Raw genomic sequence first — 18,447 nt, forward strand, 5'->3', positions numbered from 1 at the left:
ACGTGCCCACAGTAAATGATTGGGTATTCTCATCTTCTCTTTCTTATGTCAACAGTAATCAATCACACGGTGACAAGGCACTGCTTTTATGAGTTATGGGCAGGGTGCTGGGGTTAAAGATGTGACCAGTGCCATGGAACAATATAATTTTATAGGTATGTCATCAACGGCTACTGTTTGTCTATAAAATAAATGGCATGGAGCAGATGGAATTTAGCAGCCATAAAACATGTGCCTGTTCAATCCGATGGAGAGATTCCATCACTAAACCTTTGGCTTCCACCTGCACAGCAATGAAAGACAGGAAAAAATCTGCCACTTTGTCTTCAGGTCTACAAATACTAATAGATAAGCACCTGGAACCCCACCAATAAGCCGTTATTGCCATGAAATGTTTAAATGACCTATGTAGCTGCCCACTACCACATGCTGGCTGACCTATGTAGCTGCCCACTACCACATGCTGGCTATTAAAATTAAAGGAGTTGTGCCAAGATGGCACCCCAAGTTCATATACCCGATTAGGGAATATAAATGTCAGAACAAGTTCCTCCACTTCGGACTCCTCTGTACGTGCCAGAACAGAGCACCGCTCAGCGAGAGTGATTCCCTTCTTGGCAGACCTTCTGCCATCCTATCATTAGAGGATTGCCATTCACAAGATCAAGGTAATCTGCTGTCCTGTAATACTACATTTCATCTGCAGTGCTTGCTGCAGTAGAAACGTCAGGCTGGTTGAGGCTTTCTTTGGCATGATCATTTGATTGCCAAGGGTGCTGAGAATGGGACTCGGGGTGATTAACTAACTGCCCCCAAGCCCTGCACTTTCAAAGTGGTTGTGCATCTTGGCACAACCCCTCTAATGGGCCACCATTTGATACATGGGAGGGCCAAGTATAATAGCGAGAGTTGTTCTTAGCCATCTTCCAAGTAAAACCCCATTTACACTAACAGATGATCGCTCAAAAGTCGCCCAAACTTCATAAGCCCTTTAAAAAAAGTGTATTAAAAAAAAAATCAATACTCACCTCCCTTCAGCTGCCGGGGCTCAGACGCAACTACTGGCGCTGTCCCCGGCTCCATAGTTCTGAGCTATCAGCAGCCGGGAATTTAAAATCCCAGCCTGCTGGTAAGTCTGATTGTGATTGGCTGAAGTGCTTCAGCCAATCACAATGAGAGCTACCAGCAGGCAGGGATTTTAAATCCCCGCAAACTGCTAGCTGAAAAGTCGCCGCTGAGCCCCGGCAGCAGTCAATGGCTTTTCAGGGTAGGGCTTCATAAGCCCTTTCCTGAAAAGCCTTTTAATATAGAGTGAAAAGAAAAATCTATACTTACCTGCCGGGGCTCAGCCGCATCTTCTGCCGCTGTCCCCAGCTCTGTAGTGCTGAGCTATCAGCAGCCGGGGATTTAAAGTCCCCGGCTGCTGATAGCTCAGCAGTGCTACAGAGTCGGGGAGAGCGGCAGAAGTCAATGGCTTTTCAGGGAAGGACTTCATAAGCTTTTCTGCGGCGCACAAACTGCAACAAAAGCGACATGATAGCTGTATTCTATGGGTCAGTACGATTGCTACGATACCAAACTTGTATAGTTTTTTTTTTTTTTTACTATACTACTCTTTTTTTTTCTTCCAAAGACGTAGTTCAGCGATGGCGCATTTCTTGCGGAATGTCCTGTAGTTTCCGTTAGTACTAATTCAGAATATGTACGACTTTTTGATCACTTTTTATTGCGTTTTTTTCTGGGAGACAGGTGACTGAAAAAGTGCATTTCTGGCGTTCTTTTTTTTTTTTTCCGGCGACGTTTACCGTGCAGGGTAAATAATGCGCTACTTTGATAGATTGGACTTTTGTGGAATGCGCCGATACCAAATATGTATTTTTATTTTAATATTTAGACTTTTTAATTATAGATATGGCAAAAGGGGGGTGATTTAAACTTTTGTTACTTTTTTTTTTCAATTAAAAAAACTTTATTGCTCTTTCTTTCACTTTACTTTTACGTCCCCCTGGGGGACTACAATATGCGATACTTTGATTGTTCCTGCAGCATGACATAATGCTACAGCATTACGTAATAATGCATTCTGACAGGCAGCCTATTAAGCCACCCCACGGGGATGGCTCGATAGGCAGTCTCTCAAGGCAGCCCTGGTGTCTTTCAGAAGGCCCCCGGCAGCTATTATACCTGCACGGCTCCCCCGATCTCATCGCGGGGGAGCCGTGCGAGACCCCGCAACAGCGTTCAAGGGCTTTAAATGCCGCTGTCGGAATTGATTGTGGCATTCAAAGGGTTAAGAGCCGCGATTGGCCAAACGGTGTCAGATGTACTAAACAGCTGACGCCCGTGCTTTATGCAGAGAGGTCGCCCCGCGACCTCTCTGCATAGATATCCCAACGCTCCAGGACGTAAATGTACGTCCTGAAGTGGGAAGGGGTTAAGCATTACTAGGATACGTTTCTGCCCCACTTTTTGACAGTGTTTAATGAATCATTGCATGAAGGCATGCCTTCACCATTAATGAGAAATACTGTGATTGCCTTACTTCCTAAACTGAGAAACAATTTGTCTCTTCCAGATTCCTATTGCAAAAAATCTGTTATCCAGTGATGTTAAAATCTTGGCAAAGGTACTTGCAAATAGATTACTTTTTAGTAATTTAATACATGAGGATCAGTCTGACTTCATGCCAAACAAATCAATTGCTATTAATTTAAGGAGTCTATACTTGAATCTCCAGGCGGACCATCGAGTCGGTGGGGGTAGAGCTGTTTTTTCACTTGATGCTGCCAAAGCTTTTGACAGTGTGGAGTGGAATTATTTGTGGGCTGTTTTTCATAAGATGGGTTTCAGTGAGAAATTTGTGGCTGGGTTATTAAACTGCTCTATTTAATGCCAGGGGCAAAGAGTGGGGGCAAATGATCATATTTCAGGACAGATAGTGTTGCAGAGGGGTACAAGGCAAGGGTGTCCCCTCTCCTCTCTTGATTATCTTGGCAATCGAGGCCCTGGCTGGTTGATAAGGCAATCACCCAATATAGTTGGATTGCAGTATGGAGAAATTGAGGAACGTATCTCACTATATGCAGATTAACTGCTATAGCATACGGGGAATATGAGTAGATCAATGAATCCTACTACGTCCATTTTTGATGTATTTGGTAAGATGGCGAGCCTCACAGTTAATTGGTGAAAATCTGTAATTCGTCCTTCAGATCCATTGTGAGTGGACTATTTATTGGAATTACAAATATTTGGGAGTTGTGGTATCTTCGAAGCCTCAAGACTATATTTCTTCCAATTAGCTTCCATTGCACAGGAAAATGGAGAAAGTCCAGCATTGGGGTAAAAGCTTTTAGTCTTTATTAGATGATCCAGACAGACAGACATGGAGGAACATGTCTGTCTGTCTGGTTCACCTAATAAAGACTGAAAGCTTTTAACCCAACGCTGGACTTTCTCCATTTTCCTGTGCATCTGCAGAGGAGCTGGTTTCTGGTTTGAATTTGCTTCCAATGGTAGAAAAGTTTGGAGAAAAGGTCATGGTCTGGAATCATCTCCCAACGACGAGAATTGGCAGGCGAAATCTTATTAAAATAGTTTTTGATGCCACAATTCTGACAGCAGCATTTAAATCCCCTGGCCGATTTTCGGGGGTCCCGTACGGCCCCCCACGATGAGATCGCAGTGTTGCCGTGCTGGTGTCTTAGTAGCCGAGGGCCTTCTGAAAGGTTGCCCGTGGGGTGGCTTGATAGAATGCCTGCCAGATCACAGTATGATTATACTGCAGAAGCAATCAAAGCATCGCAGGTTGTTGCCTCTCTGGGGACTTAAAAAAAAAAAAAAAAGTGAAAATAATAACAAAGTTTTACCAATTTAAAAAAAACAAACAAGTAATAAAAGTTTAAAAAAAACAACAACCTTTTGCCATATTTATTATAAAAGAATTTAGATAATAAAACAAAAATACGTATTTGGTATCGCTGAGTCTGTAAAAGTCTGATTTACCAAAGTAACCCCTTTATTTCCCCCCCACGATGAACGTGGTCCGAAAAAAATGTTTGGTCACCCTGTCTCAAGAAAAAAAAAAAAAAAAAGTAATAAAAAGTCATATGTATTCAAAAATACGGAAACTACAGGATATACTGCACAAAATGAGCCTCACACAACTATGTAGATGGAAAAATAAAAAAGTTATTGCGGTCAGAAGATGGCGGCACAAAATAATCTTAAAAAATTCAATATCTTTGAAAATAAGATTAGTACAGCAAAAAAAAAATTAAAAAAATAAAAACATAAGTTTGGTATCGTCATAATTGTACTGACCCACAGAATAAATACGAAAGTGGAATTTCGGGTTTTTTCCATTTCAATCCACTTAGAATTTTTAAAAAGTTTTTCAGTACATTACATGGCACATTGAATAGTACCATTAAAAAATACAACTTGTTCCGCAAAAAACAATAAGCCCTCAGACAGCGGCGGTGATGGAAAAATAAGAGCTATGTTTTTTTTCAGTGTGAGGAAAAAACGAAAATGGTAAAAAAAAAAAAAAAAAGGTCATGTCCTTAAGGGGTAAAATTGGTGACTCTTCAAAGGAATAATTGGTCTGGAGGGTTGGCAATTCCTAATGTTTGAATATTTTGCAACTGTTGGAGGGGTGGGGAGAAAGCAATGGGGTGGGGTTGTATGGTAGATTACTGTATATTCCGGCGTATAAGACGACCTTTTAACCCCGAAAAATCTGCGCTGCAGTCGGGGGTCGTCTTATACGCCGGGTATACAAATAAAAAAAAGTGTAAAAACAAAAGCAGTACTCACCTCCCCCGGCCTTCTGTGGCGCTGCTGCAGGCTGTCGCTCCCTCCTCGTCGCCGACAGAGCATTACTTTCTGGATGTGGGGCTTGAAATCCCCGCCTCCAGAAAGCTAATGCTGTGATTGGCTAACTCACGCTGCATCAGCCAATCACAGCCATTCAATGACATCATTGCATGGCTGTGATTGGCTGACGCCGCCTGAGTTAGCCAATCACAGCCATTCAATGACGTCATTGAATGGCTGTGATTGGCTGACGCTGCCTGAGTTAGCCAATCACAGCATTAGCTTTCTGGAGGCGGGGATTTCAAGCCCCACATCCAGAAAGTAATGCTCTGTCGGCGATAAGGAGGGAGCGACAGCCTGCAGCAGCACCTCAGAACGCCGCGGGAGGGGAGTAATGTTTTTTTTTTTTCTCACACCGTATTCTCGGCGTATAAGGCGACAGTTGGGGGGAGGTCGTCTTATACGCCGGAATATACGTAGTTTCTAAAATGACAGGTTGTAGCCCCCTATAACAGTGAAAGGGGGATGACAGGAGGAAAAAAAGAGATTATATCCAAAAATTATTTTAATAATTACATTATGGAATAAATTTAAGTAGATTTTGCAACTAGATGCCTTTACTATACACAGCCCCTCTGGAGGAACCCTAATTGCCAGAGTTTTTTTTAAGTTGGAAGGATTTTCACCATGGGGGAAGAGAAGGGTAATCTTTTCTAGAACAGGTACATTATGGGGGCATTTTTATAGTTATGAACAAATTAGAGAGCTTTATGATGTTCTACATAGTTATTTTTCCAATTCCTTCAGTTACAACATGAGTTTGCTGCTCAGGTCCGGTTAGCATCCATGCTTACGGTTCAACACCCTTTGGTGAATTTTCTTGGGTGTTCTGCAGCTACGAGGTTTTTTTTTATTATTTACAGAAATTCCCAATAAAGGTAAAAGACAAATGGGAAAAAGATTTAGGCCAATTTAGTGAAGACAAATGGGATATAGTGTTGTGTATGATTCCGATGGTATCTCTATCTGAAAGACAACAAGTATCGCAATAGTGCATACAGTTTATCGTACTCCATTAAATTTGTATATATATTTCCATTAAATACAGGATTAAACTCAGACTGTCCGAAATAATATGGTGTGATTTAATGCATACAGTCTAGTATTGTGTAAATCTGCGCCAATTTTGGAATGGGATATGAGAGCTCATTAAAAAAAAAAAAATCTATCTTGTAGAGATTGGTCTAAATCCCAGAAATTGTATATTGGGTATTGTTGCTGGGCATACTCTTTTGGAAATTCAGAGAGCATTGTATCTGGTGCGGAAGCTGATTACTTGCCGTTGGATGCAGCCTGCCCCCTCTGACTGTAGGAGATTTCATCGCAAAGATAACGGAGGTAATATCTTTAAGAAAGGGGGATATATATAAATTTAAAAAAAAAGAGGCAGTTTGATTAAGTTTGAGGAAATTTGGGAAAGACAATCTGATATATGTAATGGATAGTTCATATTGAGGGCTGGTTGCGTTGAGGTATCGCAGAAAAGCTGATGGGACTTGGAGGGGATGAGGGAGAGAGGTGAGAAGGTGGGAAAAGAGTTCAGGGTTTTTTTCTTATGCGTGTCTAAAAGTTTTGTTCGGGGGAAAGGCAGTAGATTAAAGATTTGCTTAAATACAGTTATAATTAATTGTATTGTTGGGGTAATACTATGTTCTGTGTATATTATGAAAGTATAAATGTGCAGAAATTCAGGGCTAATTATACTCGGATACATTAATTTGTCTTGACAAAGACTCTCAGCAGAGAGTTGAAACGTTGTTTCTTTGGGACAATAAAGATTTTTACTTCATTTAAAATCCCTGGAGTGCTGCTCTTCCATACCTTATGCTATTCGGATACATTAATTTGATAGCAATGGAAACAGAAACTCAAAAATCTTTATTTAGCAAAAATGTCTGACAGTTAGGCCGGCTTCCCACGGCCATTCCGTGGCGGAGCCCGTCACGGCGCCCCCCAGAGACCCCAATACTTACCTCCGGACCCGGCTTCTTCCGTCCCGCATGACATTTCGACGCGCATGCGCAATACAGCGCGTGACGCGCCGGCCGCGTCATATGACACGCCCACAGTGTCATTTGACGCGTCGGACGCGTCATATGACAAGGCTGGCGGTGGGCCGGGAAGTGGTTTCACGCCATCTTCCGCTGTGCTACAGCGGAAGATAGCGTGACGGACGGCTTCCACTGACTGCAATGGAAGCCGTCCGCGCGTACACTGGCGGCAAATAGAGCATGCCGCGGGTGAGGTCAGGTGATTTCACTGTGCGGAATTCCGCAATGGAATTCCACACCGTGAGCATTGAGCTATTAGGTTCAATAGAACCTAATAGCTGTGGGCAACGCGGCAGAAATCCGTCCGTGGGAAGGAGGCCTTAGACTGTCCTTCCTGCTCATAGAAACCAATCACAACCCAGCTTTCATTTTTCAAACCGTTAAGGTGAAATAAAAGCTGCACTGTGATTGGTTGCTCTTGGCAACAAGGACAATCTAGCCGTTAAGAAAATTTCGCTAAATGAGGCTCAAAAAGTTGTAATCTACCATAGTTGTTACTAGCAGGCAATGAGAGAAAAAGGCTGCCAACGAAGACAGGAGAGTGTTTTGTGTCCTTTATTTTCATGTTTATCAGTCTGTTTTAGTGTGAAACATCGTTTTCGAACAAAGTTTGGTGAAGATCTACTCCATCTGTAAGGAAAAAGGTTGCATCTCTAAGTGAAAATCATCTGTCTGTCCACCAGTAAGCGTGGAAACAGCGGAGCGTGTCCGGGCAAATTTCATTAAAGTTCTTAGACTTCCACCTTCAGAGCAAGCAGACAATTCGCCGTCCCGACTGTTATCCGATTGCAATTGTTACCGGCCCTAAAACCGGACGACAAAGCGCAGCGACATTCTTTCTGCGAGAGTCTACAAACTAATGAAAAGCGATGGTTTCATGGAATCTTCAGTGATGAAGCCGCCGTCCACCTTTCTGGCACAGTTAATAAACATAATGTCAGAAAACCATGATTTCTACATATGCACGACTCCCCAAAGCTGAATGGGTTTTGCGCTATAACCTGCTCGCGCCGCAGCGGCCCCATTCAACAGAACAGAAGAGCAGACTGAGCAAGCGCGTCTAATGAAAGGAGAAGAAGGCTTCAGTCGGCGCCATGGAGAGGGGGCCGCCAGCACCGGAGGGGGTAAGTGTATAACCTCTGTATGGACAATATTTATTGCACGATGTATATTACAAAGTGCATTAATATGGCCATACAGAAGTGTATAACCCCACTTGCTTTCACGGGACAACCCCTTTAAGTGTGCAATCTGTTCATTGTCCATAAGGAAACAATCCCGGGTATTTCATACCCGGACCCTCCAGATATGGCTTCTGTCACAGCTGGAACAGAAAATTTCAGGTTTCATCTTCCAACAAGACGGGGCATCCCTCATTCTTACGATAAAGTCAGAAGTGAGCTCAATGGGCGACGAACACATCGATTGGGACAGGTTGTGACGATAGTGAACTTCTTCCTTGGTCTCCACATTCCCTGGAACTTAAGCCTTGTGATTTTTTTTCTCTATGGCAGTGTTAAAGACAAAGTCTACATGCCCTTCTTACCACCCACCATGCATGATCTGCGAGGACACATCACAGAAGCCATTACATCAGTCAGTCGTGATACCCTAAAATGTGTTTAGGAGGAATTAGACTGCAGACTCGATGTGTGTGGAGTGACAAAGGGGCTCACGTTGATCACCTCCGATGTGGAAAACATTTTTGATGTTATGCAACAAAATTTCTTTACGTTTCTGTTTCCATTGATATTAAATTTATGTAGCCCAGTGCTATTAATGAAAGTTATAAGTGTTGCAAATTGGGAAGATCATTTGTAGTGACCCCGAGTTACGGCGGCTTATCATAGCCCATTCTCATTTACAGCATAAATGAGGAAGAATTCCCAGGAATATGAAAATAACTTTTTTCCACTTACATAATCATAAAGTAAAAACTGTGCATTGGATATGAAACATGCCTATGTGTTTCGAGCAAAGCTCTTAGTCATGGCATATAACAATTTAGGTGTTTGTGAGATGCTGGAACTCATTCCTTATTTATAGTATTCCAATAGCTGCTTTCTATGACCATAGACTCAGTGGGGGAAAAACAGCAAGACTGGGTGAGCTGGCGGTTCTCTCATTGTTACAAATTCTCATTTAAGCCGCATTTACTATTCAACAGGCTTCTCAATTCAACAGGCTTCTGAGCTGAAATCTGATTCTATTGCTTTTGGATGGAAAAATAGAATTGCAAGCAGCAATACCAGACACAGCCTATAGATAGGAGTGGCGCTGTTTCTGGTATAAAGAAGACACCGTTTTCTAATTCCAGACAACCACTGACCGCACAGGGTGATAGGTCTCCAGTGATGTCAGCCCAAGGTGGTCTGACTGCATAATCACAAGATTTGGCTCAATACTGGGAATGCCTGGGAATTTAACCAGTATTAAAGACTTTATTACTTACAACAGTTAGCATGTTAAAGCCAGCTCTCCCCATCAGATTCCCCAGGTCATTTACAGCTGTGAATGGTGACACGTGTGGAGAGAATCCTCCTTCTCTTTCCACCTCTGCTAGCTGCAATGAGCAGCGGAGCTCATATAGGGTTTCTCCACCAAACATGGCCCCAATGAAAACGCCATCATTCTTAAGTACCCGATAAATCTGGAAGACATATGAATGACAAATTTATGGCTAACAGTTAATACACAACCACTGCGATTCAGTTGGCAAGTTATTTATATTAATGGGATTCTACCACTAGGTTCGTGAAGTTTGACTAGGAGCTGAGCTCTGAGGCACAGAGCCGGGCTGTATCCGCTTCTCCCCTAGCCGTGTCATTCACCGAGTGGCTGTGATTGGTTCATTGAGCGACGGCTGTGATTGGCTGCTGGCACTCGATTAGCTAATCACAGCGCTTGCTTTGCTGGAAGTGCGGTATTCAAAGCCCCGTCACCAGAAGAAGCGGAAGTGGCAGATGGGGAGCACTCTGCAGTTTTGGGGAAACACGGTAGGAAGAGAGCTGTCACTCTGCAAGCACTTGGGGATTTTCGTCGGCTTCTTTGAAATGAATGGAGCACCAACCGTGCATACTTGGCCAGTGCTCCATTCATTCTAATGTCACTGTGGAGGGAGAGCTGATCCCCTCAGTGACAGGCAGAGGGGGACACAGGACCAGGTACCAGGTGCAGTCACTGACAGGACTGGCACCAGTTCAGGAACTATTTTATTGTGGTTTGCAAAGGGAAAGGCTATTTGATCGAAAGGCTGAATCTTTGTGTATATTATTTGCTCAATGTTCTTCATTGGATCATTGTGATGGGTGAAGATGCTCCTATGCAACATCGCCATACCATATGTGCATTGGCGCAAACTTATTCCTTGGGCTATAAAAACTATTAACAGTACGAATGCAATCAATACTAATAATCAAAATGATTAGTAACTAGAGTAATCATTTTTGATTAACTAACTAATGGGTGTGAAAATGCATCGGTAGTCATGAACCATATTTACGAAAGTGAAAATATTTATCATTATTAGAGATGAGCGAACGTACTCGTTTAGGGTGATTTCGCAATGGAGCACCGCTTTTTTCGAGTAACTGACTACTCGGGCGAAAAGATTCGGGGGGCGGCGTGGTGGAGCGAGGGGTAGCAGTGGGGAACAGGGGGGAGCTCTCTCTCTCCCCCCCCCCCCCCACTCCCCTCTGCAACCTCCGGCGCCCCCTGAATCTTTTCGCCCGAGTAGTCAGTTACTTGAAAAAAAGCGGTGCTCGATTGCGAATTCGCCCTAAACGAGTACGTTCGCTCATCTCTAATCATTATGTATAGTCTATGCCAGTGGTTCCCAAATCTTTTCAGATATGGAGCTCTTTTTGAAGCAAAAGTTTCTCATGGCGCCCCACGGAGGGTGTGGTTGGGGAGCGGTTAGGGCCGTGGCTTATCACAACATATGTGTTTTACCTCTATTGTTATAAAAAGGACAGGGCTGTTTAAAAAAGGGAGGACTGCTGGAGTACTGGATAGACTATTGATATACATTATATTTAAAAAATCAACATGCTGCGGAATTAAATCCCGTACCACATGTCAATATCCGCACGGTTTTTGTAGTAATAAGGTACCCCATTGCCACTCTAATAGTCATAGGGTCCCCTATTGCTTGTAGTATTAGAGTCCCCCAACGCAGCTATGCTCTTCAGATGCAGTGAGAGGTTTAGCAGTGCAGATTACAATAGGGGTGATTGGGGCGGCCGTGGGCTCCCTTGGAGACTTCAGCCCAGGCAGTTGCCCCTAATCACCCCTATTATAATCCGCCATTGGTTCCCACTCTACTTCACCCTGCAGCGACGTCCAAAAAGCCTGTACTGGGGAAAGAAGGGTGCAGGACCTGTTGTTGGCATAGCAATGCGGATCACATGACCAAAGCCATTGCTATGCCGACCACAGGTCCTGCACGCTCATTTCCTCATTCCTGGCTGTCCAGACACTGTGGTGAGTAGAGTGGGGACCAAGACCCTCCAGTGGAGCCCCCGACAATCACTCATTTCGGGAAAACCCTGGTCTTTGCCATTGTTGTAGATAGATTTCAATGTTTGCTTCTTTAATGATCAGTCTCCCAAGAGCAACAATTTTGATGGAGATACCCCCATCTGTAGCCATATTAACTCAGCAAACGCAAATATTTCATTAAAAAATACATTTGTCCTCAAAGTCTCAGCAACAAGCGTGTTTGCTCACTGTCAGTCAGAATAGAACATATGCTATTCTTATAATGCAATATTGTCAAACCTTTAAATTTCACTATTTTTGTCAACATGACCTTTATGATCAGTGATACAAGTATTCCACATACAAAGGGGCTTTTTAAGTGTAAAAAAGTTGTTAATTTTACCACACACATTTGCAACTTTTCATTCTATGCTGCCCTTGTGACTATTTGAAAATTCCCCAGTCTTTTTGAAAGGGTGGGGCCTCCATGGTCGGCAGATTTATTATCATTTACACCCGAAATTGGCGTAAATTATAGTGTAAACACACTCCAGCTCATAGCTGTAAATTTTAATTTCTGGCGCATGGATGGGTAAAGATGGACCAAATATATTAAGAGGCATGGAAAGGGTGGGTTTATATAAAAGACAACTATCGTCCAATTAGTCACTCGATAGAGCGAATTTAAGCAACCGTTGTTCTGTGTCAACCCTGTCACCAACGGGGTGAAGAGTGAAAATTAGTTCTCTAGTCACTGGTCCATTTGTTGTCTCAACGACTAGACAACTTTTTAAAAAGGTCAAATACTTCAAGTGTTGGGATCTACCAAATAATAACAAAAACTCATACCTCTTGGAATGCCCGAGGCAGATCGTTCACCCAATGTAAACTGCAATAATCATAAAAAACATAATTACTAAATAATTAAATGGAAAAACAAAATCAGCTTAGTCAAGTTATAAGTAGTAATCGATGTGACAAGAGGAAAATAAAAAGGAAAATGAATATACTGCCTTCATGTGATAGATGTCATATCCTCCTACTAGTCTACAAAATCAGCACACAGAGTGCTAAGACCAACAGGAGAGTGGAAGAAACCTCCAGCAAAAGGTAGCAGCGATGACCCTGAAGGATTGGGAGATAGCAAGGAAAGTAGGAAGATGTTGCTGTCAAGGGTGGAGGCACTGGTTCATGCAAGAACATGTTGCCGTCAAGCCAAGGATTTCAGAAGGGCCTGGGTTTAACAGTACTTGAATGGTCTACTTCTAGGCAAGGAGATGGCAATAACGCAAAGTCAATAATGATATGCCTTGGTTGACCAAAAAGCAGCAGTTTTGGGGCAAAGAGCTTAAGTATAGTGATAATCAGCATAAGTTAAAGTGTGTCGATGAAAAGAGCTGCACCAGGAGGAAATGGCTGGAACCTTGGTTTGATAACACAGAGATGGAACCGAATCAATGGGGCAGAGTTGAGATTAATGTCAAGTCAGTACTGCTTTGGCAAATGGAATTACTATAGACCGAGACTGTGCCTTTAGCTAGTAATCACTCACCGAAAGAAACTCCACTGCTAATTTAGGAAAAAGCTTGAGGACTGATCAGACACTTTCTGGGTGCTGTTCTGGGCAGAGTTTAGCCGAGGTTGCTTAAGCTACTAGTGAACCTGGGAGGCCCTTGGACTAAAGAGATCATATCAACAAATGGACATGTTGATGTTAATCAACATCTCCTTCACATAATTTAAGAGACAAGCTTCTGTCCCAGGACAGTAGAGGAAAGGGTGTATATTATCTACAGTTATTCTTTTCTGCCTTCCCTCGAATACACCAGCTTTAGGCCAAGTTTTTGGCGTCCAAGATGGCCATAACAATGTTTTTGACTACCTAATGCACATTGACCAGTGCTCACTGATTGACCGCTGCTGATCACGTGAGCAGCTCTGGCCAATCAGAGATCAGGTATAGTGCATTGGTAGTCTAACACTGCTAATGCACTGTGAAGATTAGGCAGTCTTGGATGGCTGAAAATGTGGCTCGGAACCAACAGATTAGGGCCGGCAGAGACAAATGCAGGTAATATGACACCCACCCACCCTCTTCAGGGGCAGGATTTTGTCTTAATACTGGTAGGTGGTTTTAAAAACTGTAAACACGGTGATATGACAAGTACATAAATGTGTATAAATCTTGTACGGTATTATAATGAATTAAAGTTCATACCTTAAACTGCTGACGACAAGGTCGAATGTATTATCCTTAAAAGGCAGAAATTCTTCATCTGCAATTACAGTTATGGTTGGGATTTCAGATGCTGCACATTTTTTCTACAGGTATAAAACATAAAAGAATTACAAATAAAAAGAAAATTGTGTAGTTATGAAGCTGGATGGTAACATATGTCAATCACGTAACACAAGTCTCATGTGATGCTACTAGTGAAAAATATGCAATTTTAGTTCTTTTAGGTTTCTTTTTCATTTACCTTCTTTTGACCCTCACAATCCAGACATTTATGGCATATTTCACAGAAATATTGAGCTGTTTAAGGCCCCATGTCCACAGCAGTGTATTCGCCGGCGGTAAACCGGAGGCGAATCACGTCGGCCGACGCTTTCCATAGCATTGCTATGGAAAGCGCCGACGCCTGTCCACAAGCGGAGAATCATTGCGATTCTCTGCTCGCGGCGGGCAATTCGCATCATGCTGCGAATTGCCCCGATTCTCCGCGGCCAGCCTATCAGATAGGGCTGACCGGCGGAGATTCGGCGGCGGCTCCTGCTCCCGGGCGGCGGCTCCCAAGGCGGACATCTGCCGTGGGACTTCGCAACGCCCGTGGACAGCTGGCCTTAAACGATCCTTTGGTTTTGGGAATTCTGTCCCAGGACCGAAGGGTGAAGGTGGTATATTACCTGCACTTGTTCTCATCTGCAGTCCATCCGATCCGCTGGTTTTGGGTCCCATTTTTCGGAGCCCAAGATGACCGATGCAATCTTCAGACTACCAATCCCCTTAGTGCATTGGTAGTGTTAGACTACTCAACTAGTGCTGCTCATGTGATCAGTACCAGCCAATCAGACAGCAGTGTACTGTGTGTATTAGTGACTGTGGTTAGAAAATTGCAGTGAACAGGTAGTTTTTCACTCCTTTTCTAACCTTCGATGGTATGCAACAAGGTTGCCCTCTCTAACATTTTCTTTTTGTCTTGTGCCTGGAGCCTCTCCTCACCCATATTCGTGCCAATACCAACATTGGGGGCATTCAGTTAAGGGGCTCCACGCACGAGGTTGCCACATACACAAACGACCTATTGTTTTTTTTTCCACTCCCCCCCGCCCCACGAATCTTCATTCCAAACCTTCTAAACGAACTCCAGGTATATGGCATGCTATCGAATTTCAAATTTAATTACCAAAAATCTGTTGCACTCAACATATCCTTATCTCACTCCTGATTTACCGAACTAAAATACTCTTTCTCCTTTCGTTGGGCCAGTCACAACATCAAATATTAAGGGGTCTATCTTACCACAGATACGTCCAATCTCTACGCAGCCAACTACCCGAGCCTATTAAATAACATCAAAAAAGATCTGACATCATGGACTAAAGGCGTCTTCTCCTGGTTTGGTAGATGCTAAATAGTCAAGATGAATATCCTGCCCAGAATATTGTACATCCTCCAAGTCTTGCCTTTTCACATCCGCAGGTTATTTTTCCAACATTTACATTCACTTCTCTCAAGATTTGTCTGGGCAAATAGGCCTCCCCGCATAGCCTGTTGCGCCTTGTCGAGACCCAAAGAAAGGGGGTGATCGCCTATCATCAAGCCTCCCATTTACTGCGTGTGTTTGACTGGTATAGGCACACATAGTTTAAGCAGTGGGTTTTTTCCTGGAACAGACGTTCTCCTCCATACCCCTGACTGCCTTACCCTGGATACAGGGGGACATTCCCCCGGAGGCCAGTTCACACCCTAAAATAGGTCCTACTCTTAAGGTCCTCTCCACTATTTCCCATTTTGGGGAACCCAGCTTTTCTGTCTAGCTTAGAGGGAAGTGGGCTCCAACTTTGGATCCAGAGTTGGAGATGTAGAGAAACCCACTTTCTATCTGAGGGACATTGGTTATTTGTAGATGCACTGGCAAATATCACAGAACCCACGTCACTGACATACTGGCAAATGCTTCAAATCAGACACGTCATCGTCCCCCCGCCTTGGGATGCTCTAGAGCAAAAAAATTGCAGTGGCAATCTTGGACAGACAAAAATGAAACCAGAACTGGTGGATTGGATGGATAGAAAAGAAGAATAATTGCAGGTAATACCCCTCACTGTCCCCTTCATTTCCAGGATAGAAATTTGTCCTGAAGCCAGAGGATCATTTTAAGTCATTTAACCTAATCAAATCAGACATATTATTAAATGGAATCTGTCACCTCCGAACAGCATCATGAACTAAGTTATGGTGCTGTTCGGTGAAGTGACAGGGAGCCAACCAGGGGATGTATTTTTTATACTCACTCGCTTCCCCTTTCTTGCTATGTCCATGCACGTCACGAAAATCTGACTCTTTTCAGAGTGGCGTGTGTGCTCTCTCATAGATGTCTATGGGAGAGCGCATGCACAGTGGTCTGAAGAGTTAGATTTTCAGACTGTGCACGGATTTCACTGGGGGTCACAGCGGGAAGAGGGGAGCGGGAGAGTATAAAAAATATGTTCCCGTACAGCACCATTACTTACTTTGTGGTGCTGTTCGGAGGTGACAGATTCTCTTTAAAAGGTAGTTGGTAGCAGTGCCAATGCTGCTCTGCGACCCCTGCCATCGTGGAAAATGGGTGGCCCCTCAGTCCCCATTCTCGGATAGAAAGTAGAACAAGCATGCATAGTTCTTCTCCATAGAGATAATCCTTTCCTTAATTTATAGGGAACACAAGCATTTACTAAATCAGACATGTCCAGAGAGCGGATATGTCCTCTTTAAGCTGCATATCACACCTTTTTAAGGGGAAGCACAGGCAGCCAGCATATTATATTTTAACCCTTTCCAATCCAATTTGTATCCTGGTTTTCCTAGGGGGCTTACTCTTTTTCTGCTGCTATACAACGGTGCTATATGCTGGCTAAAGCCAGTACTGCATGAGGTGACACGGTGGATAGGATCCGACAGCAGGGAGGCTGGCAATATACAGTAAGAGAACCCCGACGGATGTCTTCCAACATCAGACCTGTACAGCTTTAAATCATAATGTCTTAAAAAGGCAGACAGTGAATTGGAAAGGGTTAAATCTATGTCTATACAGGGGACCTGAAGGCATGCATCAGGGAAACAGGAGCTTCAACTGACATGAAGGTAACCATCGGCAAAGAATTTCGGACATGACCTAACAAAAACTGATAAATAGAGATTAACTAGAAAACAAAGTTCCAAATTTATTTCCTAAATGGGCTATCTTAATTAAAAGACCTCCAACTCACTTTCTCTCACTTTGAGGAGGGAGATTATTACCTCTTAGCATGTTGCAGATATACAAGTCCTCAAATGACCGTTATTTGCTGAGGAAAAGGACTTTTGTGCTTCCAGTATCGTTTCCTGCACTAACTCATGGTGCGGACTGTGCTGTCCGTGTAGTTTTTACAAGCGGCTTTTTCTATTTTGTATAGCAGTTGAAATGTTAAACCAAAAAGCGGAATGTCCGTCTTACCAGCGCCTCCTCGCACACGTCGGCTTGGACTAATCTTTCTACCACTTCCTACAAATAAAAGCAGAACATAACCATGAATCCCCAGTCCACACAAGTCACAAAATAAATAGCACTTATAAATATAGTGTTGATAAGAAGAGCCCACGTAAGCAGAAAAATATACGCCGCCCCATGTATCAGCCGCACTCGCAACGTTATTTTACTTTTCCAATAGTCCCTGGCATTATTTTAAGCAGCCGGCAATATCTAAAGCCATCCATCACAGTGTGAGTCAGCCTCAGTCATGTTTAGTACCAGCATTCCTGCACATACATATTTTACTAGGGTAATAACACACAGATATCAGCCGTTATGCACAAACAGCAGCCGAAAAACGGCCAAACTCCAAACATAATTAGGAGTGATAATGCAGCTTTATAGACAGAAGTGGAAATTCCAATCACGGTGCATTGTGCAACTTTATTTAGGCATGTGATATATTATGATGTTTAGTGCCAGGGATGGAACAAGCGCTGATGCCTTCTGACAAGACTTAGAACCCAGCGTGGTGGTAAATATGTCTCCGAATGCAGCCGCTGAGACATCTGTGCTTATTGATTGTCTGTCTTCGCAGGTACATCTCACAGAATGGCATAGGTTTAGGGTTTTGTGGAGAGATAATGTTCTGCCGTGTTCTCTAAAAATGACAGGTTTGTATCGGGCTGAAAGACTGCCAAACGCTACAGTATTATTAAAGGTTCAATAAACCTATAATTTAAGTTGGATTATAGAAAAGTCTAATTAATAGAAGATACTTGACACTGCATGGCCTTTTCATTGCACTGCTTACTAGTTTTTAGTGATGCTACTGAGAGACACTAGGGTAGGCTATGAAAGGCAACCCATTTGTACATTGTTCCAATGCATCTAAAATAGAAATAAAATACAATAAAAACTGGAAATAGTGGGGTATTTTTTAAACAAGACTGTTTCGTGTATGTCAGTGAGCGGATGTGAATCCGCTTTGACACACATTGATTTGACTTTGGGCTAAATCTGGAGGAAGCACCCAGGTTTTTACCCTTTTATCCCACCAATTGGGATCTGGTCTTTGCTGCGGGCCCAAGCCATTACTCACAGAAGTAGTCTCAGTTATCTGGCAGCTAGTACTACACAAGACAAAGGAGAGGTACCTAAGGGTATGAACAGAGTTGAAAGCAGGAGACCAGCTGAGGTTAAGGAAGGCAGCATAAGCTTCAATATGTCAGGAAAGAGGTCAGGAGCAGCAAAACAGCTGCAAGTTGATAAACAGTCGAAGTTGGGACAAGCAGAGACAACGGTCTAATAAACGCAGCAGAGGT

The 18,447-nt window shown here is 43.2% G+C and overlaps 1 protein-coding gene across 1 annotated transcript in view; it reads right to left on the reverse strand.

The window, feature by feature from the left end:
- The window catches only part of NDUFAF5 (NADH:ubiquinone oxidoreductase complex assembly factor 5), a 45,601-nt gene that overhangs the window by 12,967 nt on the left and 14,187 nt on the right, over window positions 1-18,447 (reverse strand). The window contains exons 4-7 of the mRNA XM_066595630.1: window positions 17,108-17,155; window positions 13,627-13,730; window positions 12,258-12,297; window positions 9,382-9,579 (exon numbers count right to left, since the gene is read on the reverse strand). Coding sequence (XP_066451727.1) covers window positions 9,382-9,579; window positions 12,258-12,297; window positions 13,627-13,730; window positions 17,108-17,155 — 390 coding nt within the window. The remainder of the gene's footprint in view (window positions 1-9,381; window positions 9,580-12,257; window positions 12,298-13,626; window positions 13,731-17,107; window positions 17,156-18,447) is intronic.

Source organism: Eleutherodactylus coqui, chromosome 3 (genome assembly GCF_035609145.1).
Source record: "Eleutherodactylus coqui strain aEleCoq1 chromosome 3, aEleCoq1.hap1, whole genome shotgun sequence".
NCBI classification, from domain to species: Eukaryota; Metazoa; Chordata; class Amphibia; order Anura; family Eleutherodactylidae; genus Eleutherodactylus; species Eleutherodactylus coqui.